General features: G+C 49.4%; 1 protein-coding gene across 1 annotated transcript in view; it reads right to left on the reverse strand.

Annotated features, from left to right (window-relative positions):
* arhgef16 (Rho guanine nucleotide exchange factor (GEF) 16) overlaps nucleotides 1-26462 on the reverse strand; it is a 70373-nt gene that overhangs the window by 8419 nt on the left and 35492 nt on the right. Inside the window, exons 4-10 of the mRNA XM_038773341.1 lie at nucleotides 24044-24210; nucleotides 23611-23667; nucleotides 20598-20758; nucleotides 10830-10982; nucleotides 10554-10683; nucleotides 7924-7998; nucleotides 1778-1870 (exon numbers count right to left, since the gene is read on the reverse strand). Of these exons, the coding sequence (XP_038629269.1) occupies nucleotides 1778-1870; nucleotides 7924-7998; nucleotides 10554-10683; nucleotides 10830-10982; nucleotides 20598-20758; nucleotides 23611-23667; nucleotides 24044-24210 (836 nt within the window). The remainder of the gene's footprint in view (nucleotides 1-1777; nucleotides 1871-7923; nucleotides 7999-10553; nucleotides 10684-10829; nucleotides 10983-20597; nucleotides 20759-23610; nucleotides 23668-24043; nucleotides 24211-26462) is intronic.

Consider the following 26462-nt stretch of genomic DNA (forward strand, 5'->3'; position numbering starts at 1 on the left):
CATTGACCCTTATACTGGCAAGTACCTTACATGATAAAGCATGCAGACACATATCATCACAATACAACAAAGTCTGATGTCTTGACAGTTCTTTCACCAGCTTGGTCTGTCACACTTGAAGGAAGGAATGTCTGTTTCTGCACTTAGATCGTGTGATAAAGTTTCTTCTCGTTCCAGCATTTCAATTCAGCATCTTTTGCATCGACCATTTTATCATATTGGTTCTTGTGCTTTTCTACGAGTGTGATCATTTCAGCAATCTTGTTCTGGTCCGCAATCTCAGTTTCTTTCTCTATCTGAATTGCTGATTCACACTGTCAATTTCAATGCTTTTACCTCTTCAGTAAATTTCTCATTGCCAAGCCTCCCTTCTTCTGGCCCTTATTCTCCCGATTCAACTCTTCACTGGATTTATTTTCTGGCTGTTTTTCCATGGAGTTTAGCTTACTTACATCGTCCCATTAATTTTTCCTTTTTAAACTTCATTTCATTTCTTTTCCAAGTTTGCTGTCAAGTTCCGAATTTCGTTTGAAGTCTTTAATTTCTGCGTTTCTTCCAAACAGAATCCATCATGTTCTTATTGGACAGATATGTTACACAAATAGAAGGTTCATTTCAATTTGTCTCAACTTCAGCCAAACCCTTTTCGCTTCACTGTTGGTCAGGTCAGTCTCCGACAAAGTGTTGTTCTCATTGGGGAGTCTTTCAGTGCCCTCCCTCCACGGTCTTCCGTTAACTTTTCCTTGAAGTCTTCCATTGCCTCTTCCTAGTCATCCTGCTTGCCGCACACATAGGCTGGAGTTGTTTGGAGCAGTAGGTTTCCCTTTGCTGGTACATTTTGCAACAGACGCATCAATGCAGGTACAGAGTGTTCTGAGCTGTTCCTTTTTTAACTCTTAAAGCTGCAGCACTGCTTTCTTGTGCCAGCCGTTTGGTTTAAGTTTTGAACTTTTTTTAACTGTAGCAACTCTTTGCCTTTCATCCAGATTCTGTCTTTCTTAATTTGAAGCCACAGCCCTTCTCGCTGCCAGCTCCGCATGGCCACCTTGTCTTGTTTTTGTTTTACTTTGTATGTTTCTTTTTTTTAATTTTGACTTTGCCGCTAATTTTACAGGGTTTTTTTATTCAGTCCATCTTTCAGTTTCTTTAATGCACTGAGCACCTTGAACCTGTCCATCATTTCTGATTCCACATTACTCTGGGCCTGGCTATATCTTGACATCACAAATGAGTCAATTCGCCCAAAGTGAGGCATTCTGGTGAGTACTTTTAAGACTTCTATTAAAACAGGAGTTGGGCCAGAGGCAGTGGAATGATAATTTTACCTTCGCCAAATGTAACAATGCACTTTCACAGACATCAATTGTGAACACAAAAAGGATGTATTAATAAGAAAGCAGCAGCCTTCTAGCTGTAACCCAGCTCCCTACATACCTCCTGCTTAAGGGAGGACTCCATCCCCTGGGGTGATTACCCATTCTGAGCTCCCATTGCTACTCCAAGTCAGGTGACCCATACTCTGCTGTGTTGCCCTTAAAGGAACAATTATCACAAATCGCCAAATGGAGGGAGCAACAGAGACATACTAGAGGAGAGACAAAACGGAAACAAGAGACGACAAAAATGACCAAATAAATACCGTCAGGGAGTGAGCAATTGTGGAACTGAAAGGAATCAAAGTTCAAGTGAATGGATGACAGTATAATAATGAGTGAGTGAGCATGAGAGGGGGAACATTCACACAAAATATAGGCACAATCTGACGAGAGTACATTACCTTGATTTTCCCAAAGTCAAGTTGTGTCTGGATCGTGAACATCTGTTCTGTTCGCTCCATCTTCCGAGCTCCTTCATTGCATGTCTTAACCAGCTAGAAAGGCAAAGAAAGTGTAGTATAAGGGTGATTGGGACTGTAAAGATTAATGTGGGTCTGGGTAAACAGTTCCGTCCACATTATAGTATAGACAGTCTCACGGGAGGTGATGAGCTTGGTATGAAAGGACTCTACCAGAGCAAGAGGAGGGACGCAGCGAGCCCCGATCTAAAGCAGAGTCAAAGGACCGAGACCCAGATCGCCAAAGAATGAACAAACTCCAAAAAGGCTGAAATAGGCTCTTAAATGTGTCACAATAATCAGGCAGTTCTGGCAGTGTGATTGTTCTAATGACTGTGGCTTGAAGAATGACACAGACCACACCCAGTATCCAGAACCCCAGCACATAGCGACTGCACGCAAAGAAAAAACATGTTTTTAAAAAGAAGCCAGGGCAAAAACAAAAACAGCATCAATTCGATTCTAAGCTCAGGGAAACAACTCGCTAGCTCAAACAATTTGTTCAAAATATTTTCTGCAGAAAGGCTGAAGTTTAAAAGGGCTCTTTAACCGTGACAGGAGCCTGCCAAATGCCGACAAGCCTGGAGAAGAAAGGATAAAAATGTTTTAAAGCTGCACTCCCCTGTGTTGAAAACACCTTGGATAAGTTCATACCACCAGACTAATTAAGGCAGACTGAAGGACCACACCAGGCACAAAACTGAGTATTATGGTTTTTACTATTTGTGAGAGCATCAGGCTTCAATTTTTAAAAATGAGTCTGAACATGAGATAAACTATTATGTTCGGTAGGTCCAATAGCCAGTGACATAAATGCCAGGCAAGGGGAGAATTCTGGGGAATTTGGGTGTTAAGGCCGAAGCTATCGCACACCCCCATCTTGGGTGTTCCTAGCTCGCTCGCCAAGAGGAGCTCTGATTCCCAGCCCTCCGGCCCACTTCCACTGCTTCATATGGCTGCTAACTGAAGGGAGAAACATACTCTTATTGTGAATTCCTTTCCTTCCAAAAAGCCCCAGGAAAATATTGGATTGGATTTGTTTATTGTCACGTGTACCGAGGTGCAATGCAAAGTACTTTTCTGCGAGCAGCTCAACAGATCATTAAGTACATGAAAAGAAAAGGGAATAAAAGAAAATACATAATAGGGCAACACAAGGTACACAATGTAACTACGTAAGCACCGGCATCGGATGAAGCATACAGGGGTGTAATGTTAATGAGGCCAGTCCATAAGAGGGTTGTTTAGGAGTCTGGTAAAAGTGGCGAAGAAGCTGTTTTTGAATCTGTTCGTGCGTGTTCTAGAAGCTGTTTTCGAGTCTGTTCATGCATGTTCTGGAAGCTGTTTTTGAGTCTGTTCGTGCATGTTCTAAAAGCTGTTTTTTGAGTCTGCTCGTGTGTGTTCTGGAAGCTGTTTTTGAGTCTGTTCGTGCATGTTCTAGAAGCTGTTTTTGAGTCTGTTTGTGCGTGTTCTAGAAGCTGTTTTTTAGTCTGCTCATGCGTGTTCTAGACGCCGTTTCTGAGTCTGTGTGTTCTAGAAACTTTTTTTTAAAAAGTCTGCTCGTGCGTGTTAGAGAAGCTGTTTTTTGAGTCTGTTCGTGCGTGTTCTAGAAGCTGTTTTTGAGTCTGTGTGTGTTCTAGAAACTTTTTTAGTCTGCTCGTGCGTGTTAGAGAAGCTGTTTTTTGAGTCTGTTCGTGAGTGTTCTAGAAGCTGTTTTTAGTCTGTATGTACGTGTTCCAGAAGCTGTTTTGGGCCTGTTCATGCGTGTTCTAGAAGCTGTTTTGAGTCTGCTTATGCATGTTCTAGAAGCTGATTTTGAGTCTGCTTATGCGTGTTCTAGAAGCTGATTTTGAGTCTTTTCGTGTGTGTTCTATTTGCCGGAAGCCTTGATGGTGGTCAAGGCCTTAGGTGAGAGGCCTTGCCTGTGCCACTTCAAGTCCCTCATTGGTTCTGTTAACTGTGCAGCAGTGTTCTCATGGTTGACCAGGATTCTGGGAATGTGGGCGTTGCCTTAAACAGCATTTATTGTCCATCCCCAATTGCCCGTGAGAAAGTGAGCTGCCTCCTTCTTTGTAACACTTCTTGTAAAGTCATGTGCAAGACCACTTCAGAAGACAGTTAAGAAACAATCATATTCATGTGTATAGACTGGAGTCACGGTGGTTAGCACAGCTGCCTCACGGCGCCAGGGACCCAGGTTCAATTCCGGCCATGGGTGACAGTCTGTGTGGAGTTGTATGGATTGTATATCGTCCCAGATTGGGTAAGGATGGCAGGTTTTATTCCGTAAAGGACATTAGTGAGCCAGTTGGGTCTTAACGCAAACAAACTGATTCCGTCATCTTTATTCAAACCCATGGTAATATCCATGGGTTTTTTCAAAATTGAATTCAAATTCTCCGATTGCCCGGGAGGATTTGAACTCATGTTCCCTGGATTCTTCTTCCAGTAACACAGCAGGAACTCCACCAGAGGGCAAACCATGCATGGATACCAAGCGGCAAGCCCAGGAAAACTGGGCCAGGACTGTATACGGTGATGAGGAGAAGCGATTTTAAACTGCTCTCTCCCGCTCCTATTTAGGCAAGCTTCACCCTCAAAGGCATTGCCCCCAGAGCGCTCCTCCCTCCCCACACCAGACACCACACACATCACTCCTAAAGAAAATGCAAGGCAGAGTCAGTGTAGATATGAGATCCCAGGGGAGTAAACAAAGAAAGACCTGCATTTATATACCAACGTTCATCATCTCAGTGCATCAGAGAGCTTCACAGCAAACTGAATACTTTATGAAGTGCAGCTACTTTTGACACGACAGTAAAACAATCAATTTATGCACAGCAGGGATCCAAGGCGATAGTTACCAGATAATATTGGTCAAGTGCTAAATGTTGGGGCAATTTCCTGCATTTCTTTATAACACGAGGGAGGATGGGATCGCAGTATAACATCTCTGCCGAAAGCCGGCAGCTCTACAATGCAGCCTTCCGTCAGTACTGACTCTGACAGTGCAGCCTTCCCTCAGTACTGATTCTCTGACAGTGCAGCACTCCCTCAGTACTGACCCTCTGACAGTGCAGCACTCCCTCAGTACTGACCCTCTGACAGTGCAGCACTCCCTCAGTACTGACCCTCTGACAGTGCAGCACTCCCTCTGTACTGACCCACTGACAGTGCGGCACTCCCTCAGTACTGACCCTCTGACAGTGCAGCACTCCCTCTGTACTGACCCACTGACAGTGCAGCACTCCCTCAGTACTGACCCTCTGACAGTGCAGCACTCCCTCAGTACTGACCCTCTGACAGTGCAGCACTCCCTCAGTACTGACCCACTGACAGTGCGGCACTCCCTCAGTACTGACCCTCTGACAGTGCGGCACTCCCTCAGTACTGACCCTCTGACAGTGCAGCACTCCCTCAGTATTGACCCTCTGACAGTGCAGCACTCCCTCAGTACTGACCCTGTGACACAGCTGCATTCCCTCAGTACTGACCCTCTGACAGTGCAGCACTCCCTCAGTACTGACCCTCTGACAGTGCAGCACTCCCTCAGTACTGACCCTCTGACACAGCAGCACTCCCTCAGTATTGACCCTCAGACAGTGCAGCACTCCCTCAGTACTGACCCTCTGACACAGCAGCACTCCCTCAGTACTGATCCTCTGACAGTGCAGCACTCCCTCAGTACTGACCCTCTGACAGTGCAGCCTTCCCACAGTACTGACCCTCTGACACAGCAGCACTCCCTCAGTACTGACCCTCTGACAGTGCAGCACTCCCTCAGTACTGACCCTCTGACACAGCAGCACTCCCTCAGTATTGACCCTCAGACAGTGCAGCACTCCCTCAGTACTGACCCTCTGACACAGCAGCACCCCCTCAGTATTGACCCTCTGACACAGCAGCACTCCCTCAGTACTGACCCTCTGACAGTGCAGCACTCCCTCAGTACTGACCCTCAGACAGTGAAGCACTCCCTCAGTACTGACCATCTGACAGTGCAGCACTCCCTCAGTACTGACCCTCTGACAGTGCAGCACTCCCTCAGTACTGACCATCTGACAGTGCAGCACTCCCTCAGTACTGACCCTCTGACAGTGCAGCACTCCCTCAGTACTGACCCTCTGACACAGCTGTACTCCCTCAGTACTGACCCTCTGACACAGCAGCACTCCCTCAGTACTGACTCTGACAGTGCAGCACTCCCTCAGTACTGACCCACTGACACACACAGACACACTCAATTTACAGTGTAGAAGGAGGCCATTTGGCCCATCGAGTCTGCACCGGCTCTTGGAAAGAGCACCCTACCCAAGGTCAACACCTCCACCCTATGCCCATAACCCAGTAACCCCACCCAACACTGACGGCAATTTTGGACACAATGCTACCGTGCTGCCGTGACACAGCAGCACTCCCCCAGTACTGACCCTCTGACAGGGCAGCACTCCCTCAGTATTGACCCTCTGACACAGCTGCATTCCCTCAGGACTGTCCCTCTGACAGTGCAGCACTCCCTCAGTACTGACCCTCTGACAGTGCAGCACTCCCTCAGTACTGACCCTCTGACAGTGCAGCGCTCCCTCAGTACTGACCCTCTGACAGTGCAGCACTCCCTCAGTATTGACCCTCTGACAGTGCAGCACCCTCTCAGTACTGACCCTCTGACTGTGTAGCACTCCCTCAGTACTGAGCCTCTGACACAGCTGCATTCCCTCAGTATTGACCCTCTGAGAGTGCAGCATTCCCTCTGTACTGACCCTCTGACAGTGCAGCACTCCCTCAGTATTGACCCTCTGACAGTGCAGCACTCCCTCAGTACTGACCCTCTGACAGTGCAGCACTCCCTCAGTACTGACCCTCTGACAGTGCAGCACTCCCTCAGTATTGACCCTCTGACAGTGCAGCACTCCCTCAGTACTGACCCTCTGACTGCAGCACTCCCTCAGTACTGACCCTCTGACAGTGCAGCGCTCCCTCGGTACTGACCCTCTGACAGTGCAGCACTCCCTCAGTGCTGACCCTCTGACAGTGCAGCACTCCCTCAGTACTGACCCTCTGACACAGCTGCATTCCCTCAGTACTGACCCTCTGACAGTGCAGCACTCCCTCAGTGCTGACCCTCTGACAGTGCAGCACTCCCTCAGCACTGACCCTCTGACACAGCAGCACTCCCTCAGTACTGACCCTCTGACAGTGCGGCACTCCCTCAGCACTGACCCTCTGACACAGCAGCACTCCCTCAGTACTGACCCTCTGACAGTGCGGCACTCCCTCAGTACTGACCCTCTGACAGTGCGGTGCTCTCTCAGTAATGACCCTCTGACACAGCAGCACTCCCTCAGTACTGACCCTCTGACAGTGCGGCACTCCCTCAGCACTGACCCTCTGACACAGCAGCACTCCCTCAGTACTGACCCTCTGACAGTGCGGCACTCCCTCAGTACTGACCCTCTGACAGTGCAGTACTCCCTCAGTATTGACCCTCTGACAGTGCGGTGCTCTCTCAGTAATGACCCTCTGACACAGCAGCACTCCCTCAGTACTGACCCTCTGACACAGCAGCACTCCCTCAGTACTGACCCTCCGACAGTGCGGCACTCCCTCAGTATTGACCCTCTGACAGTGCGGCACTCCCTCAGTATTGACCCTCTGACACAGCAGCACTCCCTCAGTATTGACCCTCTGACACAGCAGCACTCCCTCAGTAATGACCCTCTGACACAGCAGCACTCCCTCAGTACTGACCCTCTGACACAGCTGCATTCCCTCAGTACTACTTGAAGAGGAACACAGGTGCAGAGAAATATAAACGGGAACATGGATGATGTTGCTGGTCTAACAACCTGCATCTGGTGCAGGAATATGAGCAAGATTAAAGATATCAGAAGAGTCTTCCTGATTCGAGCAAGATTCAAAACTGAATCGATAGAGGAGAGAGCTGCTTAGGGTAAAAGCAGCGGCTGGAAGAATGTGACAGGAGGACTGATGAACTGTTGCTTCTTCCTCACTCGCTGCTGCCTCTACTGAAGATGGATACTGACCTGTCCAGAGGAACGAGGGGGCGGTTAGACAATATTGTCCTGTACCTTACTGATGGCTTTCAATGCCCTGGTTGCTGCGTCGTACTCCAGTTGAAAACGGTTTGTTTTCTGACAAATAGTCTGAAAGACAAATGAGAGAAGATTAGTGTGGAAACGCAGCAATACAAAGGGAAAGATACGGGAGTCACATTGTACAGCCAACAACCAGACATCGAGAGTCAGGCCATTCCGTGACCTCACAATTAATACAATTGGGTTGAGGTACCTCAGAACGGACCATGCCGAATGGAGACAAGTTGAATTTCATTGTGCTCCATGCAATTTTCAAGTCAAAAGGTTCTGTAATGTACTTCTTTAAATTTTATGAATAAAGTATATTTTTGGGAAAAACATAGGTCCCAGCTTTCTCTTTTGAAAGGGTAAAGTTTCAGCTTGATCCCTTCCCAATTAGTCAGGATTTGGGACACGAGAACCCAGATCACACAGCTAACTTACACTCGCAGTCAAAAAGAACTGTTTGCAAGTCCCTCTGCAGGGCAAGGGTTAGATCCAGGGAGGGGCTGGGTGGGTGGTCACGACAGAGCCAGCAGTCTCATCCGGGCTGATCTGACACTATTTGAATACATTGCGCAGCGAGAATCAACTCCTGCAAGAAGGAATTAGATACAGCGATTGGGGTGAAAGGGTTCAAGGGATATAGGGGTGGGGGTGGGGGCTGGATCAATATTGAACTTGATGATCAGCCATGATCACAATGAATGGTGGAGCAGGCTTGAAGGGCCGAATGGCCTCCTTCTGCTTCTATTTCCCACGTATGTTTCGATGTAATGACAATGATGGTGGGGCTGGCCTAGTGCGAGTGTCAAACTCAGGGGCTGGAGATTCCAGTTCATTACCCAGTCTGCAAAGCTGTTCCGAAACAAAGCAATGAATTGGTTGCTTTATAAGGTAAACATCACCATGGCATTAATTATCATCGAATGCTTAAACCAATATTGTGAACAAAACACACTCATACACACACACAGTTAACAAAACAAGTTCATTCACATTCCAATTTTGCTGAAAGACTTTTCTGGAAAGTATTGCTGCAATGGCGAACGATACTTCACTTCCATTTCATAGAATCATACAATTTACAGTGCAGAAGGAGGCCATTCGGCCCATCGAGTCTGCACCCGCCCCTGGAAAGAGCACCCCACCCAAGCCCACATCTCCACCCTATCCCCATGACCCAGTAACCCCACAAAACCTTTTTTCTGGATGCTAAAGGGCAATTTATCATGGCCAATCCACTCAACCTACACGTATTGAAATGAAATGAAATGAAAATTGCTTATTGTCACGAGTAGGCTTCAATGAAGTTACTGTGAAAAGCCCCTAGTCGCCACATTCCGGCGCCTGTCCGGGGAGGCTGGTACGGGAATCGAACCGTGCTGCTGGCCTGCTTGGTCTGCTTTATAAGCCAGCGATTTAGCCTTCTGAGCTAAACCAGCCCCTTATTTGGACTGTGGGAGGAAACCGGAGCACCCGGAGGAAACCCACACAGACAGTGACCCAAGCCGGGAATCAAACCTGGGACCCTGGAGCTGTGAAGCAACAGTGCTAACCACTGTGCTACCATGCTGCCCATTTCGAGCAATGTTTTAGCCCAGGCGAATGGCAACGAGGGAGGAACAGATAGAGAGACGATCCTGAAGCCTGCACCTCCCAGACATCTCTCGGAAACATCCCAAAGTGCCTGACATCCTCTGCATTACATTTAAGTGCCAAATGGAGGCAAACGTGGCAGCCATTGCAGAGCAAGATCCCATCAGCAGCACTGAGAGGAAAGAGATCATGTGTTTTCTATGCTGTTGGTTGAGGGAGGAAATGTCTGGGAGTCTCTCGGGAAGCTCCCTTCACTTTACCAGGACATGTTCTGGCACCTTTAGTGAAGGAACAGGTCCTGTTGAGGAATACAATGGACTGTTCCACCATAGCCTCACAATGATGCAGCGAAACCCACTGGTCTCCTATGTTGCAAATCTCAACACAACCACACAAACGACCCTCTGCTAACCGATAAAACAACCCCTTCACATTTCAGAGACCATTCCACATCCAGGCAACCAGTTTGCACCTTTTTTTTAGTTTTATGAATATGTTGATGGAGTGGGAGGAGCTTGACGTGGCACATAAACATGGACAGGGACTTGTTGAACCAAATTGTCCATTTCTGTGCTGCATGTATAATGTATATTTGTAACGTGTTGAGCACTGAACATGCGCTTGAAATGAGATTGGGATCATTCAGCCCATCAAGCTCCTTTCTCAGTTCATGAGCAATCTGCTCCATCACACACTCAAACCTCTCACATTTGTCAGGTGGCCTGAACTTTTACCGGTCTCAGAGGTTCGGAGGTCAGACAGACTCAGAATCGCAGTGCAGAAGAGGCCCTTCGGCCCATCGAGTCTGCACCGACGCAGGAAAGGCCCTGACCTGCCTACCCAACCCCACTTGCCAGCATTTACAGAATCACAGATATTGTCCCACTCCCCCCACCCCCAACTATGCTCCGTCGAGAGCTATGTGTAGAGATGTCAGCCTTAAATTGCCATAAATTTTAGTCGTCAATAACCCGCCAGCCGGTGATCCCACACAAACCGGCTGAGAGAGATGCCTGGCAACCTACATCCATGAGGAGTGGCAGTCGGGTCACCCTCTGCATGGGCAGAATCAGGAAGGAGATGATGGGCAGGCCTCCACATTCCGGTACACTCTGAATCTGCTGCAGGGTTTCTTTGAACTGCGTGTTGGAGTTGCTGCAAGAGGCAAGAGAAGAATGTTAACCGACACTCCGGGATCAGTGACCCACCGACACAGCCTAACCAGGTAGGCCCGGGCTTCGCTGTCAGTCCCAACACATTGTTGACAATGCTAAGAGTTTCAAAGACCACTCTGGACTTACAGTAACTTCTGTAGTGTTCTTTGCTGGTAAATTTCATTTGAGCAGTAGATGACATAAGCATCAAAACGGTTTGATGTATGATGTTCCACAATGTCACTGATATCGCGGATAACTGGGTTTTGCTTGTGTCGCATTTCAAGGTCATCAAAAAATCTAAAGAGAAGCAAAGAGTAATTTTAATAAGAAACAGACGTCATTTCTTGCTGGTCTAAGAGTCCTTCCCGTTTATTTTCTTTGTTCCCATTTCTTTTGTTTTGTTATTTTGGTCTGGTGACCCATAATCAGAATTTGCCTTTCAGCAGAAGAGTGCTTGCCAGGACAGTGTGCTCCTCGGGTTTTATTTTGGAGAGGAGAAACCAGACTCATCGGCACTGAGTGAATCTTAGGGAACCGGTTTTGGAGGAAGTTGGTTCGATTGGTTGGCTGGCAACTCGTGGGTTGGCCAGGGACAGTGTTCTGCCTGACAACCATCAGTTATTGGTTCTTGCGTGATGCTTTCTGAGAGAACTGAGCAGAAGTGATTAGACCTTGGAAGGAGAAGAAAAGCATTCTCTCTCTCTTTCTCTTGCTGAAGAAACTACTTTATTGTTCTAAAACCAGTGAATGCCTGGCATATCTTTGCTGTAAGCTTGAAAGGATCCGGAATCTGTAGAAAACGTAGACAACCTTGCCACAGAGAACCATATAAATCCTCTAGATCCTCAAAGGAAGAGGAGCTGTGATCCTCCCACTCTCTGTTGCGGTTTGCCTGCTGTCACTGTGAGTCTGAAGTGAAGATCATCACAAGCTGAAGGAAAAGAAAGTACCCAACTGAAGGCCTTAGCTTAAGAAAGAAACTAACTGGAAGACATCCATCTGAATCAAAGATCCTTATCCCTCAATTTTATACTTTCTTTACCGCTCAACCACCTTTTTCCCTCTGTGTTGTTTGCCTGTGTGTCTGTGCAAACATCTCCCACCAACAGCAATACGTCAATCATTGACTTCAGGACATTCCAAGAGCTAAACTGGATCAAATCAAACCAAAGGCCAGCTGCCGTCGTCACCAAGCTTTTTTTTAAACCAACACCTTGTATTTATGTAGCACCTTTAAACATAGCAAATCATCCCAAGGTGCATCACAGCTGTGCGCTTGAGCAAAGGAGCATCTTCAAGGACAGGAGGTGGAGCAGTGAAGAGGTTTAGGGAGGGAACTTCACAGCCGAGGGCCTTGGCAGCTGAAGGCACGGCTGCCACTGTGGGGGATACACACGACGTTGGGGGTGGAGGAGTTGAATTCTCCGAGGATTGCCGGGTTGAAAGAGGTAACATATACAGGGAACGGAGAGGCCCAGGGGCTGGTGGTGGGTTTGGGGGGGGGGGGGGGGGGGGGGGGGGGGGGTGGTATTTGAACACAAGGATGAGAAATTTAAATCTGAGACTTTGAAGACCACTGAATATCTTCTGACTTGTGAGCAACATCACGGGGGGTTCCTGCAAGCGCATAGTAAGCAGGCGGCATGCAACCAAGAGATTAAAACAAACAAATTCATGGGATTACCCTCTGTCTCAGAGAACCTGCCAGTAACAGCTAGGACAGGCAAGAGCCCCATTCACTCAATTGCTTGAAAGCAGCTGATGCTGGGCCTGTTACAGTTAAATATTATCCATCCATTGGCTTTTTGATTCACAGGCTAATAAAATAAGCCCAACAGCCATCACATCAACACCTGCAGCCGGCCCACCCCCTGCTTTAATTAGATATTGGCCAGTTTACCAGCTCATGCCCCTTTAATTAGAAATCTGCCAATTTTGTCAGCACCTTACTGCCCCTTTAAACAGGAATCGGGCGATGTCACCAGCTGACTGACTGCCCCTTTAATTAGAAATGTAGCAATTTTAATCAGCACACCACCCCTTTAAGCAGTGGCCGAGGTCAAATGCCATCCTGATGACACCCTGTTCAAATCTCAGAAAACAGTTAGTTTGCTCAGATTAAATAGATGACCATTTTCTGTGTGTCATGTAACTCTAACCAAGGGCACGAAGGAACCACTATTCTTCACAATAACGGAGGAGTGCAACGCTACTCTGAATTAGATTCTGTTATCTGCCCTTATGGACCCAATAGCTAATATTTACCCCACTTGCAGCAATTTGCCCTGATGGTCAGGCCCCCGCACCGCACACTCCCAAAAAGTTCCCTTTGAGATAGCGAAAGACACAAAACACAGCGTTTAATGTCTCTCACAGTCACATATACCGACTGACAGCAATATAAAGCACCAAATTGCAAATGCGGCTCAGTGGGCAGCACAGTTGCCTTGAAGTGAGGAAGTTATTGGTCAATGCCCCAGGTCAGGGGATTGGGCTGACACTTTTAGTGCGGTACTGAGAGGGAGCTGCAGTGTGGTACTGAGGGAGCTGCAGTGTGGTACTGAGAGGGAGCTGCAGTGTGGTACTGAGGGGGAGCTGCAGTGTGGTACTGAGGGAGAGCTGCAGTGTGGTACTGAGGGAGCTGCAGTGTGGTACTGAGGGGAGCTGCAGTGTGGTACTGAGGGAGCTGCAGTGTGGTACTGAGGGAGCTGCAGTGTGGATACTGAGGGGAGCTGCAGTGTGGTACTGAGGGAGAGCTGCAGTGTGGTACTGAGGGAGCTGCAGTGTGGTACTGAGGGAGAGCTGCAGTGTGGTACTGAGGGAGCTGCAGTGTGGTACTGAGGGAGCTGCAGTGTGGTACTGAGGGAGAGCTGCAGTGTGGTACTGAGGGAGAGCTGCAGTGTGGTACTGAGGGAGAGCTGCAGTGTGGTACTGAGGGGAGCTGCAGTGTGGTACTGAGGGAGCTGCAGTGTGGTACTGAGGGAGGGCTGCAGTGGGGTACTGAGGGAGCTGCAGTGTGGTACTGAGGGGAGCTGCAGTGGGGTACTGAGGGAGCTGCAGTGTGGTACTGAGGGAGAGCTGCAGTGTGGTACTGAGGGAGCTGCAGTGTGGTACTGAGTGGAGATGCTGGCAGTGTGGTACTGGAGGTAGCTGCAGTGTGGTACGGAGGGAGAGCTGCAGTGTGGTACTGAGGGAAGCTGCAGTGTGGTACTGAGGAGGGCTGCAGTGTGGATATCTGAGGGAGAGCTGGCCAAGTGGGTACTGAGGGAGCTGCAGTGTTGTACTGAGGGAGCGCATGCAGTGTGGATACTGAGGAGGAGCTGCAGTGTGGTACTGAGGGGTAGGCCTGCATGTGGTACTGAGGGGATCTGCAGTGTGGTACTGAGGGAAGCTGCAAAGTGTGTACTGAGGGAGGCTGCAGTGTGGTTACTGAGGGAGAGCTGCAGTGTGGTACTGAGGGAGCTGCAGTGTGGTACTGAGGGAGGCTGCAGTGTGGTACTGAGTGGAGCTGCAGTGTGGTACTGAGGGAGCTGCAGTGTTGGTACTGAGGGAGCTGCAGTGTGGTACTGAGGGAGCTGCAGTGTGGTACTGAGGGAGGGCTGCAGTGTGGTACTGAGGGAGAGCTGCAGTGTGGTACTGAGGGAGAGCTGCAGTGTGGTACTGAGGGAGCTGCAGTGTGGTACTGAGGGAGCTGCAGTGTGGTACTGAGGGAGCTGCAGTGTGGTACTGAGGGAGAGCTGCAGTGTGGTACTGAGGGAGCTGCAGTGTGGTACTGAGGGAGCTGCAGTGTGGTACTGAGGGAGCTGCAGTGTGGTACTGAGGGAGCTGCAGTGGGTACTGAGGGAGCTGCAGTGTGGTACTGAGGGAGCTGCAGTGTGGTACTGAGGGAGCTGCAGTGTGGTACTGAGGGAGCTGCAGTGTGGTACTGAGGGAGCTGCAGCGTGGTACTGAGGAGAGCTGCAGTGTGGTACTGAGGGAGCTGCAGTGTGGTACTGAGGGAGCTGCAGTGTGGTACTGAGGGAGGCCTGCAGTGTGGTACTGAGGGAGCTGCAGTGTGGTACTGAGGGAGGGCTGCAGTGTGGTACTGAGGGAGAGCTGCAGTGTGGTACTGAGGGAGCTGCAGTGTGGTACTGAGGGAGCTGCAGTGTGGTACTGAGGGAGAGCTGCAGTGTGGTGAGGGAGCTGCAGTGGTACTGAGGAGCTGCAGTGTGGTACTGAGGGAGCTGCAGTGTGATACTGAGGGAGCTGCAGTGGGGTACTGAGGGAGCTGCAGTGTGGTACTGAGGGAGCTGCAGTGTGTACTGAGGGAGCTGCAGTGTGGTACGAGGGAGGAGCTGCAGTGTGGTACTGAGGGAGCTGCAGTGTGGTACTGAGGGAGAGCTGCAGTGTGGTACTGAGGGAGCTGCAGTGTGGTACTGAGGGAGCTGCAGTGTGGTACTGAGGGAGCTGCAGTGTGGTACTGAGGGAGGGCTGCAGTGTGGTACTGAGGGAGAGCTGCAGTGTGGTACTGAGGGGGAGCTGCAGTGGGGTACTGAGGGAGCTGCAGTGGGGTACTGAGGGAGGGCTGCAGTGTGGTACTGAGGGAGGCTGCAGTGTGGTACTGAGGGAGGGCTGCAGTGTGGTACTGAGGGGGCTGCAGTGTGGTACTGAGGGAGCTGCAGTGTGGTACTGAGGGAGCTGCAGTTGGTACTGAGGGAGCTGCAGTGTGGTACTGAGGGAGGGCTGCAGTGTGTACTGAGGGAGCTGCAGTGTGGTACTGAGGGAGCTGCAGTGTGGTCTGAGGGAGCTGCAGTGTGGTACTGAGGGGGCTGCAGTGTGGTACTGAGGGAGAGCTGCAGTGTGGTATGAGGGGGCTGCAGTGTGGTACTGAGGGAGAGCTGCAGTGTGGTACTGAGGGAGAGCTGCAGTGTGGTACTGAGGGGAGCTGCAGTGTGTACTGAGGGAGCTGCAGTGTGGTACTGAGGGAGCTGCAGTGTGGTACTGAGGGAGGCCTGCAGTGTGGTACTGAGGGAGCTGCAGTGTGGTACTGAGGGAGCTGCAGTGTGGTACTGAGGGAGGGCTGCAGTGTGGTACTGAGGGAGCTGCAGTGTGGTACTGAGGGAGCTGCAGTGTGGTACTGAGGGAGCTGCAGTGTGGTACTGAGGGAGCTGCAGTGTGGTACTGAGGGAGCTGCAGTGTGATACTGAGGGAGCTGCAGTGTGGTACTGAGGGAGCTGCAGTGTGATACTGAGGGAGCTGCAGTGTGGTACTGAGGGAGAGCTGCAGTGTGGTATTGAGGGAGAGCTGCAGTGTGATACTGAGGGAGCTGCAGTGTGGTACTGAGGGAGCTGCAGTGTGTACTGAGGGAGCTGCAGTGTGGTACTGAGGGAGCTGCAGTGTGGTACTGAGGGAGCTGCAGTGTGGTACTGAGGGAGCTGCAGTGTGGTACTGAGGGAGAGCTGCAGTGTGATACTGAGGGAGAGCTGCAGTGTGATACTGAGGGAGCTGCAGTGTGGTACTGAGGGAGGGCTGCAGTGTGGTACTGAGGGAGAGCTGCAGTGTGGTACTGAGGGAGAGCTGCAGTGTGGTACTGAGGGAGAGCTGCAGTGTGGTACTGATGGAGGGCTGCAGTGTGGTACTGAGGGAGAGCTGCAGTGTGGTACTGAGGGAGAGCTGCAGTGTGGTACTGAGGGAGGGCTGCAGTGTGATACTGAGGGAGCTGCAGTGTGGTACTGAGGGAGGGCTGCAGTGTGATACTGAGGGAGAGCTGCAGTGTGATACTGAGGGAGAGCTGCAGTGTGGTATTGAGGGAGACAGTTGTACTACACAGTACAAAACGGAACAAGTACAGAAATGATCGCGAGGAAGTGGGAAGAAAAGTTGCATTTATATAGCGCCTTTCACATTCGTGAGATATCCAATAGGCATTTTCCTTCCAATGCAGTACTCTCTTTCTTGGAAGAATAGTCACTATTGAAAGGTAAAGGATTCAACTACCAGGAGAGATGGATCAGCCTGGGAATTTCTTTAGGAAAAGGAAACCTGATCAAGGTATTTTAAATCGTGAAGAGATTCTCTCGGGTGGATGTAGAGAGATTGTTTCCACTTGTGGGTGAAATCAGAACAAGAGGACATGACTAGAAGATGATTACTAACAGATAAATTTTGGTCAAGGAAGAATTCCTTCAACAGAGAGGAAAGTGACAATGACGTTCCCTCCATCATAAGGTCAAAGGTCGCATTTGCTGATGATTAGCACTATTGACAATTCCTCAGATACCAATGTAGTGAGTGCCCACATGCAAGACGTGGACAGATTTTGCACCTCACAAGTGCCAGGCATTTCCAACAAGAGAAAATCTAAATATCGCCCCTTGACATTCAGTGGTAGACATCAATGAATACCCCTCTACCAACATTCTGGGGGTTACCATCTACCACAAACTGAATTGGATAATCCATATAAACACTGTGGCTACAAGAACAGGTCAGAGGCTAGGAGGCCTGTGGTGAGTAACTCGCCTCCTGGCTCCCCTAAGTCTGTCCAGAATGTCCAGGTAACAAGCCAGAATGTGATGGAACACTCTCCACTTGCCTGGATGAGTGCAGCTCCAACAACACTCAAGAAGTTCCTAACCACCCAGGACAAATCAGCCCACTTGATTGACACCCTTCCACAATCATTCACTCCCTCCACTACACTGATGCACATTAGCAATTGTGTGCACCATCTACAAGGTGCATTGCAGCAGCTTACCAAGGTTCCTTAGGCAGCACCTTCAAAACCAGAGACCACTGCCATCTAGGAGGTCAAGGCAGCAGATACATGGGCACTCCACCACCTGCAAGTTCCCCTCCAAGCCATACATCATCCTGACTTGGAACTACATCACCGTTCCCTCACATCACTGGGTCAAGACCCTGGAACTCCCTCCCTAACAGCACTGTGGGTGTACCTACACCACATGGACTACCGTGGCTCAGCACCACCTTCTCAAGAGAAAATTAGGGATGGGCAATAAATGCTGGCCTAGCCAGTGACACACATAACTCATGAAATAATTTTAAAATGTGGAAGTGCCACAGAGATGGCTGATGTAGAGAGCATTGACACATTTAAGGGGAAGTTTGAAATGTAAATGAGGGAGAAGGGAATGGAGGGATTTGGATGGGTGATAATGGGAAGATGAACGTACGGAACATAAACACCAGTATAGACCAGTTGGGCCTGCAGATTCGGTGTAATTCTTCCAATCTCACTGTCTAAACTCTCACACAAAGAAGGGCTGATATGTGAAAGAGCAGCTGTCACTGAATACACTCCACGCCGATGAGGCAAGAGTCGGTGCCTCCAGGAAACGAGAGAACACAGCTCAGCACATTCACAGACAACACTAATGCCAAGTGAAACCCCGCCAAACCTAGTTTGTCAGCTTTCCAGAACTCCGCTATTGCTCCAGGCCAACACTGTAATCGGATCCTGGTAAATGTGCCGCTGAGTGAAGCAGCCTCCTGCAGCTCTGGTAATGGGCCTGAGCACACATGACCGTCGCAAGGGCTAGTTGCCACACTTGGCCCCCACCAGAATCAACTTCCTTGCTCATTGCTTCAGTGAACCTCCTGATTTGCCTCTCCCAAGCAGCGAGAGCGAGAATGAATATCGTTTTCACACAAGCAACCTGAGAACGTCTAGGTCCTGGCGTGGCTCCAGCTATCAACGGAGTTGGTACATGTGAAGCAGCTTGGGTGGTGTTACTGTTCCAACACGCCCGCTTCAGCTACTAGCGGAAAGCATAAAATCATTCACCTTTCACCAACTCCCACACACTGTGTCGTACAGCCCAGACCAACAACAACGACCTGCATTTATATAACGCCTATAACAGGGGTGGGCAAACTTTTCCGTGCAAGGGCCACATTCAGAAATTCACAATTTTAAAGGGCCGCATAGTATATTAAGTTAAATAATTAATATTTAAAATAGCCAAAATAAAAGGTTTTTAAAGGAAAAAAAAGCAATTAATTTTTATTAATTAATATTTTAAAGTAGAAACTTCACATGAAACACATGTTGTGCCGAGCAATGATCACCCTACTCAAGTCAACGTATCCACTCTATACCAGTAACCCAGCAGCCCCCCCATTAACCTTAAAAAAAAAAATTTTTAAATGTTTTTATTTTTTTTTAATGACTTGATCTTGGTGGGCCGCATAAAGACCTTTGGCGGGCCGCATGCGGCCCGCGGGCCGTAGTTTGCCCACCCCTGGCCTATAATGTAGTAAAATGTACCAAGCTGCCGCACAGGACAATAATCAAACGAACGTTGACACTGAGCCAAATAGGATGATATTGGAGATGACTAAAAACTTGGTGAAAGAGATAATGAGGAGGCATAAAGGAGGAGAATGAGATTGAGAGTTTTTTTCGTGAGGGAATTTCCGAGCACAAGCAGTCCGCCGGTGGTGAAGTGATTAAAATCGGGGATGCACAAGAGACCAGGATTTGAGGAATGGAGAGATCCCGGAGGACTGTGGAGTTGGAGGAGATTAGAGATACGAAGGTGAGAGGTCATGGGCGGATTAGGATGTCTTGTGGCGCAGTGGCAGCACTACCACTGGACCAGAAGCTACGGGTTCAAGTCCAACGTCAGGACTTGTTGGCCACAGAAGGAGCCGAGTTCAACAGCTGACAATCAGCTCGGAAATCCTTCCACCACTTCCCCTAATATTCCCCAAAGAGTAAAAGAAAAATGGGTGTGACAACAACATGGATGGATTGATAACAAGGATGCACATTTTAAAATGGAGGCATTGCTGGATAAAAAGCCAGCGTGCTTGGGAATCATAACTGAATGGGATTTGGAGAGCGTTGGGAGATGGGAAGCCAGAGTTTAGGATGAACTCATGTTCACGGTGGTCGGGTTTGGAGAGGGGGGCGGCGGATAAAAGGTGGGAAGCTGGTGAGGAATGTTGGAATAGTCAAGTCAAAGGCCGACACCAGGACTGACAGAAACAGCCGTCCAATCAGTGCCATTTCCGGGAGTCCATGATACTTCCTGGGGTGAATATTCACAATGAATGTCTGAACACATGACTGAAAAGGCAGCAAAATCTCCCGACAGAGGCGTGTTATTTCTCGAGTAAAATGCAATGCATGAAGAATAGTTATATATAAACAATGTGCAGAAGCTCAATTCCAGTCACTTAGTGTGTCTTCCAGGCATGACTGACCCATTCATCCCCATTCTACCTCTGAATGTGACGTCACTAATACTTAAAACCAATTTTTTTTTTTTCAGAAGTAACTTACTTTCTGCAAATTGTTGCACTTTGACAGTGGCACAATGGTTAGCGCTGCTGCCTCACAGCGCCAGGAACCCGGGTTTGATTCCAACCTCAGGTGACTGTGAGGAGTGTGCACGTTCTCCTCGTGTCTGCGTGGATTTCCTCCGGGTGCTCCGGTTTCCCTCCCACAGTCCAAAGATGTGCAAGTTTGGTGGATTGACCATGCTAAATTGCTCCTTAGTGTCCAAAGATCCGTTGGGTGAGGTGACGCGTTGTGGGGATAGGCGGGGAAGTGGGCCTAGTTAGAGTGCTCTTTCGGATTGACCAAGTTTACACCCGGGTTAATGATCTGGCAGACTCTCAGCAAGCGCCCATGGTCTGGGTTTTTTTTGAAACGCTGCGTGTTTGGAGTTTGTAGAGAGATTGTGCATTCCATACAAGAATCATCAGAACAGCACAGGTATTCCACCCTCTCCACTCCAGCCTTCCTCACCCTCGGCCCATTCACTCCACTGCCAAACTTCCCTCCACCTCCCCATTACCTCCATTAATCCCTCCATCCTACCCTTCCCTACCCCTAAGCCTTCTTCCCACCAACACCCCCCCCCCCCCCCCCCCCCCCCCCCCCCCCCAAACACTCTCTCCTACCTCTTACTGGCCTCTTGAATGTCACAGATGTTGGAGAAGAGATGATGGTGTTCAGTGGTGGTCATGGTCATCTGTAGTTCCTTCGAGTTCTTGAACTTATCGATGAGGACATTCAGACTGTGCTGATAAGAGTATTCAGATACAATGATTTCAAAGATGGCCTGTAGGAAGGAAAAGAATAAAGAGGGTGTACTATTTCCATCCAACAATCAGCTCAGTCCTTTAGGGTTACATAGAACATAGAACAGTACAGCACAGAACAGGCCCTTCGGCCCTCGATGTTGTGCCGAGCAATGATCACCCTACTCAAACCCACGTATCCACCCTATACCCGTAACCCAACAACCCCCCAACCTTACTTTTAAGGACACTACGGGCAATTTAGCATGGCCAATCCACCTAACCCACACATCTTTTGACTGTGGGAGGAAACCGGAGCACCCGGAGGAAACCCACGCACACACGGGGAGGACGTGCAGACTCCGCACAGACAGTGACCCAGCCAGGAACTGAACCTGGGACCCTGGAGCTGTGAAGCATTTATGCTAACCACCATGGGGCTGGTTAGCTCACTCAGGGGCTGGTTTAGCTCACTTGGCTAAATCGCTGGCTTTTAAAGCAGACCAAGCAGGCCAGCAGCACGGTTCGATTCCCGTATCAGCCTCCCCGGACAGGCGCCGGAATGTGGCGACTAGGGGCTTTTCACAGTATCTTCATTGAAGCCTACTCGTGACAATAAGCGATTTTCATTTTCATTTCATGCTACCGTGCTGCCCTAACGGCTCTGGTTACTTCCAAACTGGCTTGTTTTCCTTTGCAAGTCCAGACCGAGAGTACCTGGTGGATGCTCAACCCTTGAAACCTTGGGCTGGGTTAGCACAGTGGGCTAAACAGCTGGCTTGTAATGCAGACTAAGGCTAGAGCGCGGGTTCAATTCCCGTACCAGCCTCCCGAACAGGCGGTGGAATGTGGCGACTAGGGGCTTTTCACGGTGACTTAATTTGAAGCCTACTTGTGACAATAAGCGATTATTATTATTAAACCTCACATTTGAGACCTTTCACCAAAAAACCACACATTCCCAGTAAGAGTTACTGGGCAATGACCGGAAGTGGGAAGCCTGGCAGATCATTTAATCTCTGCGACTCTCTTCTGATATTTTAATCTCTGGGACTTGGTTTCAGGGATTTACTGAAAGCAACAGACGCTCAATAGAAATGCAGAGATTTGTTCCCTCAGCTACGTTCCAACAATCCCCTTTAACTCCAAATATTTCTGGAGGGATTGAATTGAAAAGTAGAGAAGTTATGTGAGAATTGTATCAAACACTTACTACACTGTCCACCATACTGGTCTCCATCTCCATATTACAATAAAAATGGAGGTAGAAGCAATGGTGAAAATGGGGAAGAACAGATTTACAAAGGTGACAGAAACATTTAAAGTTACATCTGTAAGGAACGTCTGAGCCAGCTGGAATTCTCTTCTCTGGGATTCAGAGGAACCTTCTTTACCCAGAAAATGTTCAGAATGTAGTCACGGCCGCAAGGAATATTTGCGGTGAATAGGATTTAAGGCAAAACAAGATTAGCACCATGACAGAGAAAGGCATAGGAGGATATGCTGATGAGATTGGATTAAGGGGGCCGGCTCTTCTGCTCACAAAAGTGACAGGCCTTTAAAATCGAAATAATTCGCCATCACAAACTGCTTCTCAAATTATCCGGCTCGTCTGCTTCTTTTCCCAGTGTTAACCATATGCTACACTGGGAGTTCTGGGCCATCACCCCTGGATACGCCCTACACTGGGGGTCCTGACCCTTCACCCCTGGATACGCCCTGCAAAGGGGTTTCTGGCCCTTCACCCCTGGATATGCTCTACACTGGGGGTCCTGACCCTTCACCCCTGGATACGCCCTACACGGGGAGTCCTCACCCTTCACCCCTGGATACGCCCTACATTGGGAGTCCTGACCCTTCACCCCTGGATACGCCTTACATTGGGGGTCCTGACCCTTCACCCCTGGATATGCTCTACACTGGGGGTCCTGACCCTTCACCCCTGGATATGCCCTACACTGGGGGTCCTGACCCTTCACCCCTGGATATGCCCTACACTGGGGGTCCTGATCCTTCACCCCTGGTTACGCCCTACACTGGTGGTCCTGGCCCTTCACCCCTGGATATGCCCTACACCGGGGGTCCTGGCCCTTCACCCGTGGATATGCCCTACACTGGGGGTCCTGACCCTTCACCCCTGGTTACGCCCTACACTGGGGGTCCTGACTCTTCACCCCTGGATATGCCCTACACTGGGGGTTCCTGGCCCCTTCACCCCTGGATACGCCCTACACTGGGGGTCCTGGCCCCTCACCCCTGGATAAGCCCTACACTGGGGGTCCTGACCATTCACCCCTGGATACGCCCTACACTGGGTGTCCTGGCCCTTCACCCCTGGATACGCCCTACACTGGGGGTCCTGGCCCTTTGCCACTGGATACGCCCTACACTGGGGGTCCTGGCCCTTCACCCCTGGATACACCCTACATTGGGAGTCCTGGCCCTTCACCCCTGGATACGCCCTACACTGGGGGTCCTGGCCCTTCACCCCTGGATACGCCCTACACTGGGAGTCCTGACCCTTCACCCCTGGATACGCCCTACATGGGGGTCCCGACCCTTCACCCCTGGATACGACCTACACTGGGTGTCCCTGGTCCTTTGCCCCTGGATACGCCCTACACTGGGTGGTACTGACACCTTCACACCTGGATACGCCTTACATGGGGGTCCTGGCCCTTCAACCCTGGATACGCACTACACTGGGGTCCTGACCCTTCACCCCTGGATACGCCCTGCACTGGGGGTCCTGGCCTTTCTGTTTGGATCTGCCGAGCAGTGGGGCCATGGGCCCTTCACTTTGCCTTTCCCCTCCAGCCTATTTCCCACAATGTCCTCCTGGGTTGGAAAGCCCCTGATGTCCCACATGTCGCAGTGTAACACGGGTCTGTACCTCTTGCCGCTTGCGCTCCTCGCCAGACAGTTTCTGCAGAATCCCTTGTTCTACTACCTGAAAACAGGAAGCAGGAGCAGGTGTCAATAAGTAGGTACCTCAATGGGTTAAAGAACTAAAGAAGAAACACGTATTTTACTTAGCGTCTTTCTTGGCATCAGGACATTTCAAAGCACTTTACAGCCAATTAATTACTTTTTAAAATCTTTAAAATGGGTACATAGACCTCAGTTTAACACCTGATCAGAAAGATGGCACTTCAGACAATGCACCACTCCCTCAGCACTGCGTTGGAAAGTGTTGGCATGGATTGTGTGCTGGGTTACAGCTCCCCATGGAAATGCTCAACTTTAATGGTGTAGCGATTATGAATTTAACAGACACTTCATGTTGCAATAACCAAGATAAAACAATCTCTCAAACTCTCACTCACCTGCGGTAACTGACTCCATGTCATCTGTGCCGGTCTGTAAGTCTGAACCACAATCTTCTCATCGGGTTCTGTGGATTCCAAGTGCCTCGTGTCATCCAGCAGGTCATCGTCCGATTCGTGAATACTGGTCAGGCCTCTCTCCCGTACCTCCTGGTATAGCCTCGGATCTGAAGACAGGAGTTTACTCAGAAAGGAGGTGAAGGTTTCGCACAGGTTACTCATCCCCCCTCCACCATCCTGGTTATCGCGGGCCTCTTCCGAGTCCTCAAACAAGCCAATTGACAAACCCTCCCCCTGCCAGAGGGAGAGGCGCCGGAAAGCCCCCAGGATTGGATTCTCTGTCGGCTGGTCGGGATCCATCACTTACCGGTAAGATATCCGATCAACTGTTTCAAATAAAGCCACTAACTTTACTCCTGTACTAGAGGCCTCAATTCCTCGCTCTGGTTCTGTCCTGTTCTTGGGTCTCTGTGAAGAGCTGGCGTGCTGATGGGGAATGTGACAGGTTTGCTCGAGGAACTGGCTGAAGTATTCTGTCTTACAAATTACCTCATTAAACCCTCTCAATGCATTGGACAAGAGGCAAATCATAAACAAATCCCAGGGCTTCCAGTGAGCTCATCACTCCAGACATTTGTCCCTGAAACATTCTAGTTTAACCTGTTGACGTTCCCTACAGTCATTCAAATAACTATCTCTCCTGAAGGCACCAGCTCTCAATCATGGTTCCAATTCTCTGTTCTCCTGAAGGTGCTGACCCTCATTGTTGACACAGCACTCTCTCCTACCCCTCCTCTACCCTCACATGTCTTATTTCTTGGTCAAACCAAATGTCTGAAATGCATGAAACTCCACCGTCATTTTGTGTTTTCTTGTTTTGAAAGTGTAGTCTCTTCCCCTAGAGACACAGCCAGAATCCACCCTCCATCCCACCCCGGTCCAGAGAGCCAACGCATTGACCAGCAGAAGCAAATGGAAGCAAGGGTACTGCTGGATCCTAAGCAGCCATAAATAACCAGGTTACCAGAGCAAAGGATGAACCAAACACAGCCACCCTAACCACTTATTTTCAATGACCTTTTCCGTACTCATCAAGGTTAAGGATACTAATGCCAGGGGGTATGTGTCAGATGGACAATAACATAGTTACATAGCAAGGTCCCCTTGACTCTTTGACAACTGAGGAGGAGCTCCCCCTACAGGAACTACCTGAGATTTTCTTCAACTCCCACACCAGCCAATTCTGTGGCCTCTTCAATTGCCAATTAAAGTCCAATTAAGGGACAGTATCACGCTGCAGGCCTCACAAACTCCAGGAGCCAGACTGAGATTCGGGATGATTGATGTCAGAAGGTAAAGCAAGATTTCACTTGGATTTGAAACCAATCCTCACATGTCACACATTGATCCATCCAATTCCACACGTTTCAAATTAGAGGATAGCCATGTAGCTTTCAATCGAAAATAAAACCACGTGAACTTATCTCCCTTTCTATACACTCCCAAAAGGGGGAATATATTTCTTCCCACTACCCCAACCCCCTTACACAAAATTGAGACATTAAGACAAGGTTCTAATGGTTTGGTTATCAGGAAGATTAGCAGGGAGTTCTCCCCGGTGTCCTTGGCAACAGATTCCCTCAACCACCAAAATCAGACTAACTGCTGCTTGTCTCAATGCTGAGTGTGGGATGCTTCTGGGGGAAGAATGGATGATGTACTTGCTTGGAAACCATGACTTCGCCAAAACCAAATACCTCCCATATAGCCCTCAAATCACAGCGGTGTGCCTGAAACCAACCCGATCTGTTCAAACCACTCTCTGAGCGAGATTGGCCACTTCCACACGCTCGCCATCCTCACAATCCCTCTGTTCTTACCATCCTTAAAGGAGCTCCGATTCCTGGGTCCTTTCTTTCGTCCTAATGTTCGCTGCAAGAAAGGAGACCAGGTGTTAAAATGATAAACTGAATAAAGAGGCATCAGTGAGTGTTCCCATTTCTCCAGGTTACCTGTCACATGAGGACACAATCCTCACCTTTAATATCTGCAATTTTAATAATAAATAATGCCAACAGTTGATTAAACAATCATTAAGTACCAAAATCTTCCCCCGCTCCAAACCAAAATCTATTTGAACTTCATCCCTTCCCACCCACCCTGGTTACAGTCCCAGAAGCACAAACTCTCCTGGGGCTGGGTGGGGAAGGGTTGGTACGTATAACTCACTGGTCCCTCAGGTTCAACCAATCCGGATCGTCCTCATCATTGGTCAACGTTGGGGAAAGCCAATCAGGAAGATGCACTGTTCCATGTAGACTTGCATCATTTCTGGGACCTGGGCTGGAGATTGTGGGTGGGGGAGGGTGACCAGGACCTGTTTGGTATGAATGTGGGGACAGTAGGCAGTCGTGGTAGG

Source organism: Scyliorhinus canicula, chromosome 16, assembly GCF_902713615.1.
Source record: "Scyliorhinus canicula chromosome 16, sScyCan1.1, whole genome shotgun sequence".
Classification (NCBI taxonomy): Eukaryota; Metazoa; Chordata; class Chondrichthyes; order Carcharhiniformes; family Scyliorhinidae; genus Scyliorhinus; species Scyliorhinus canicula.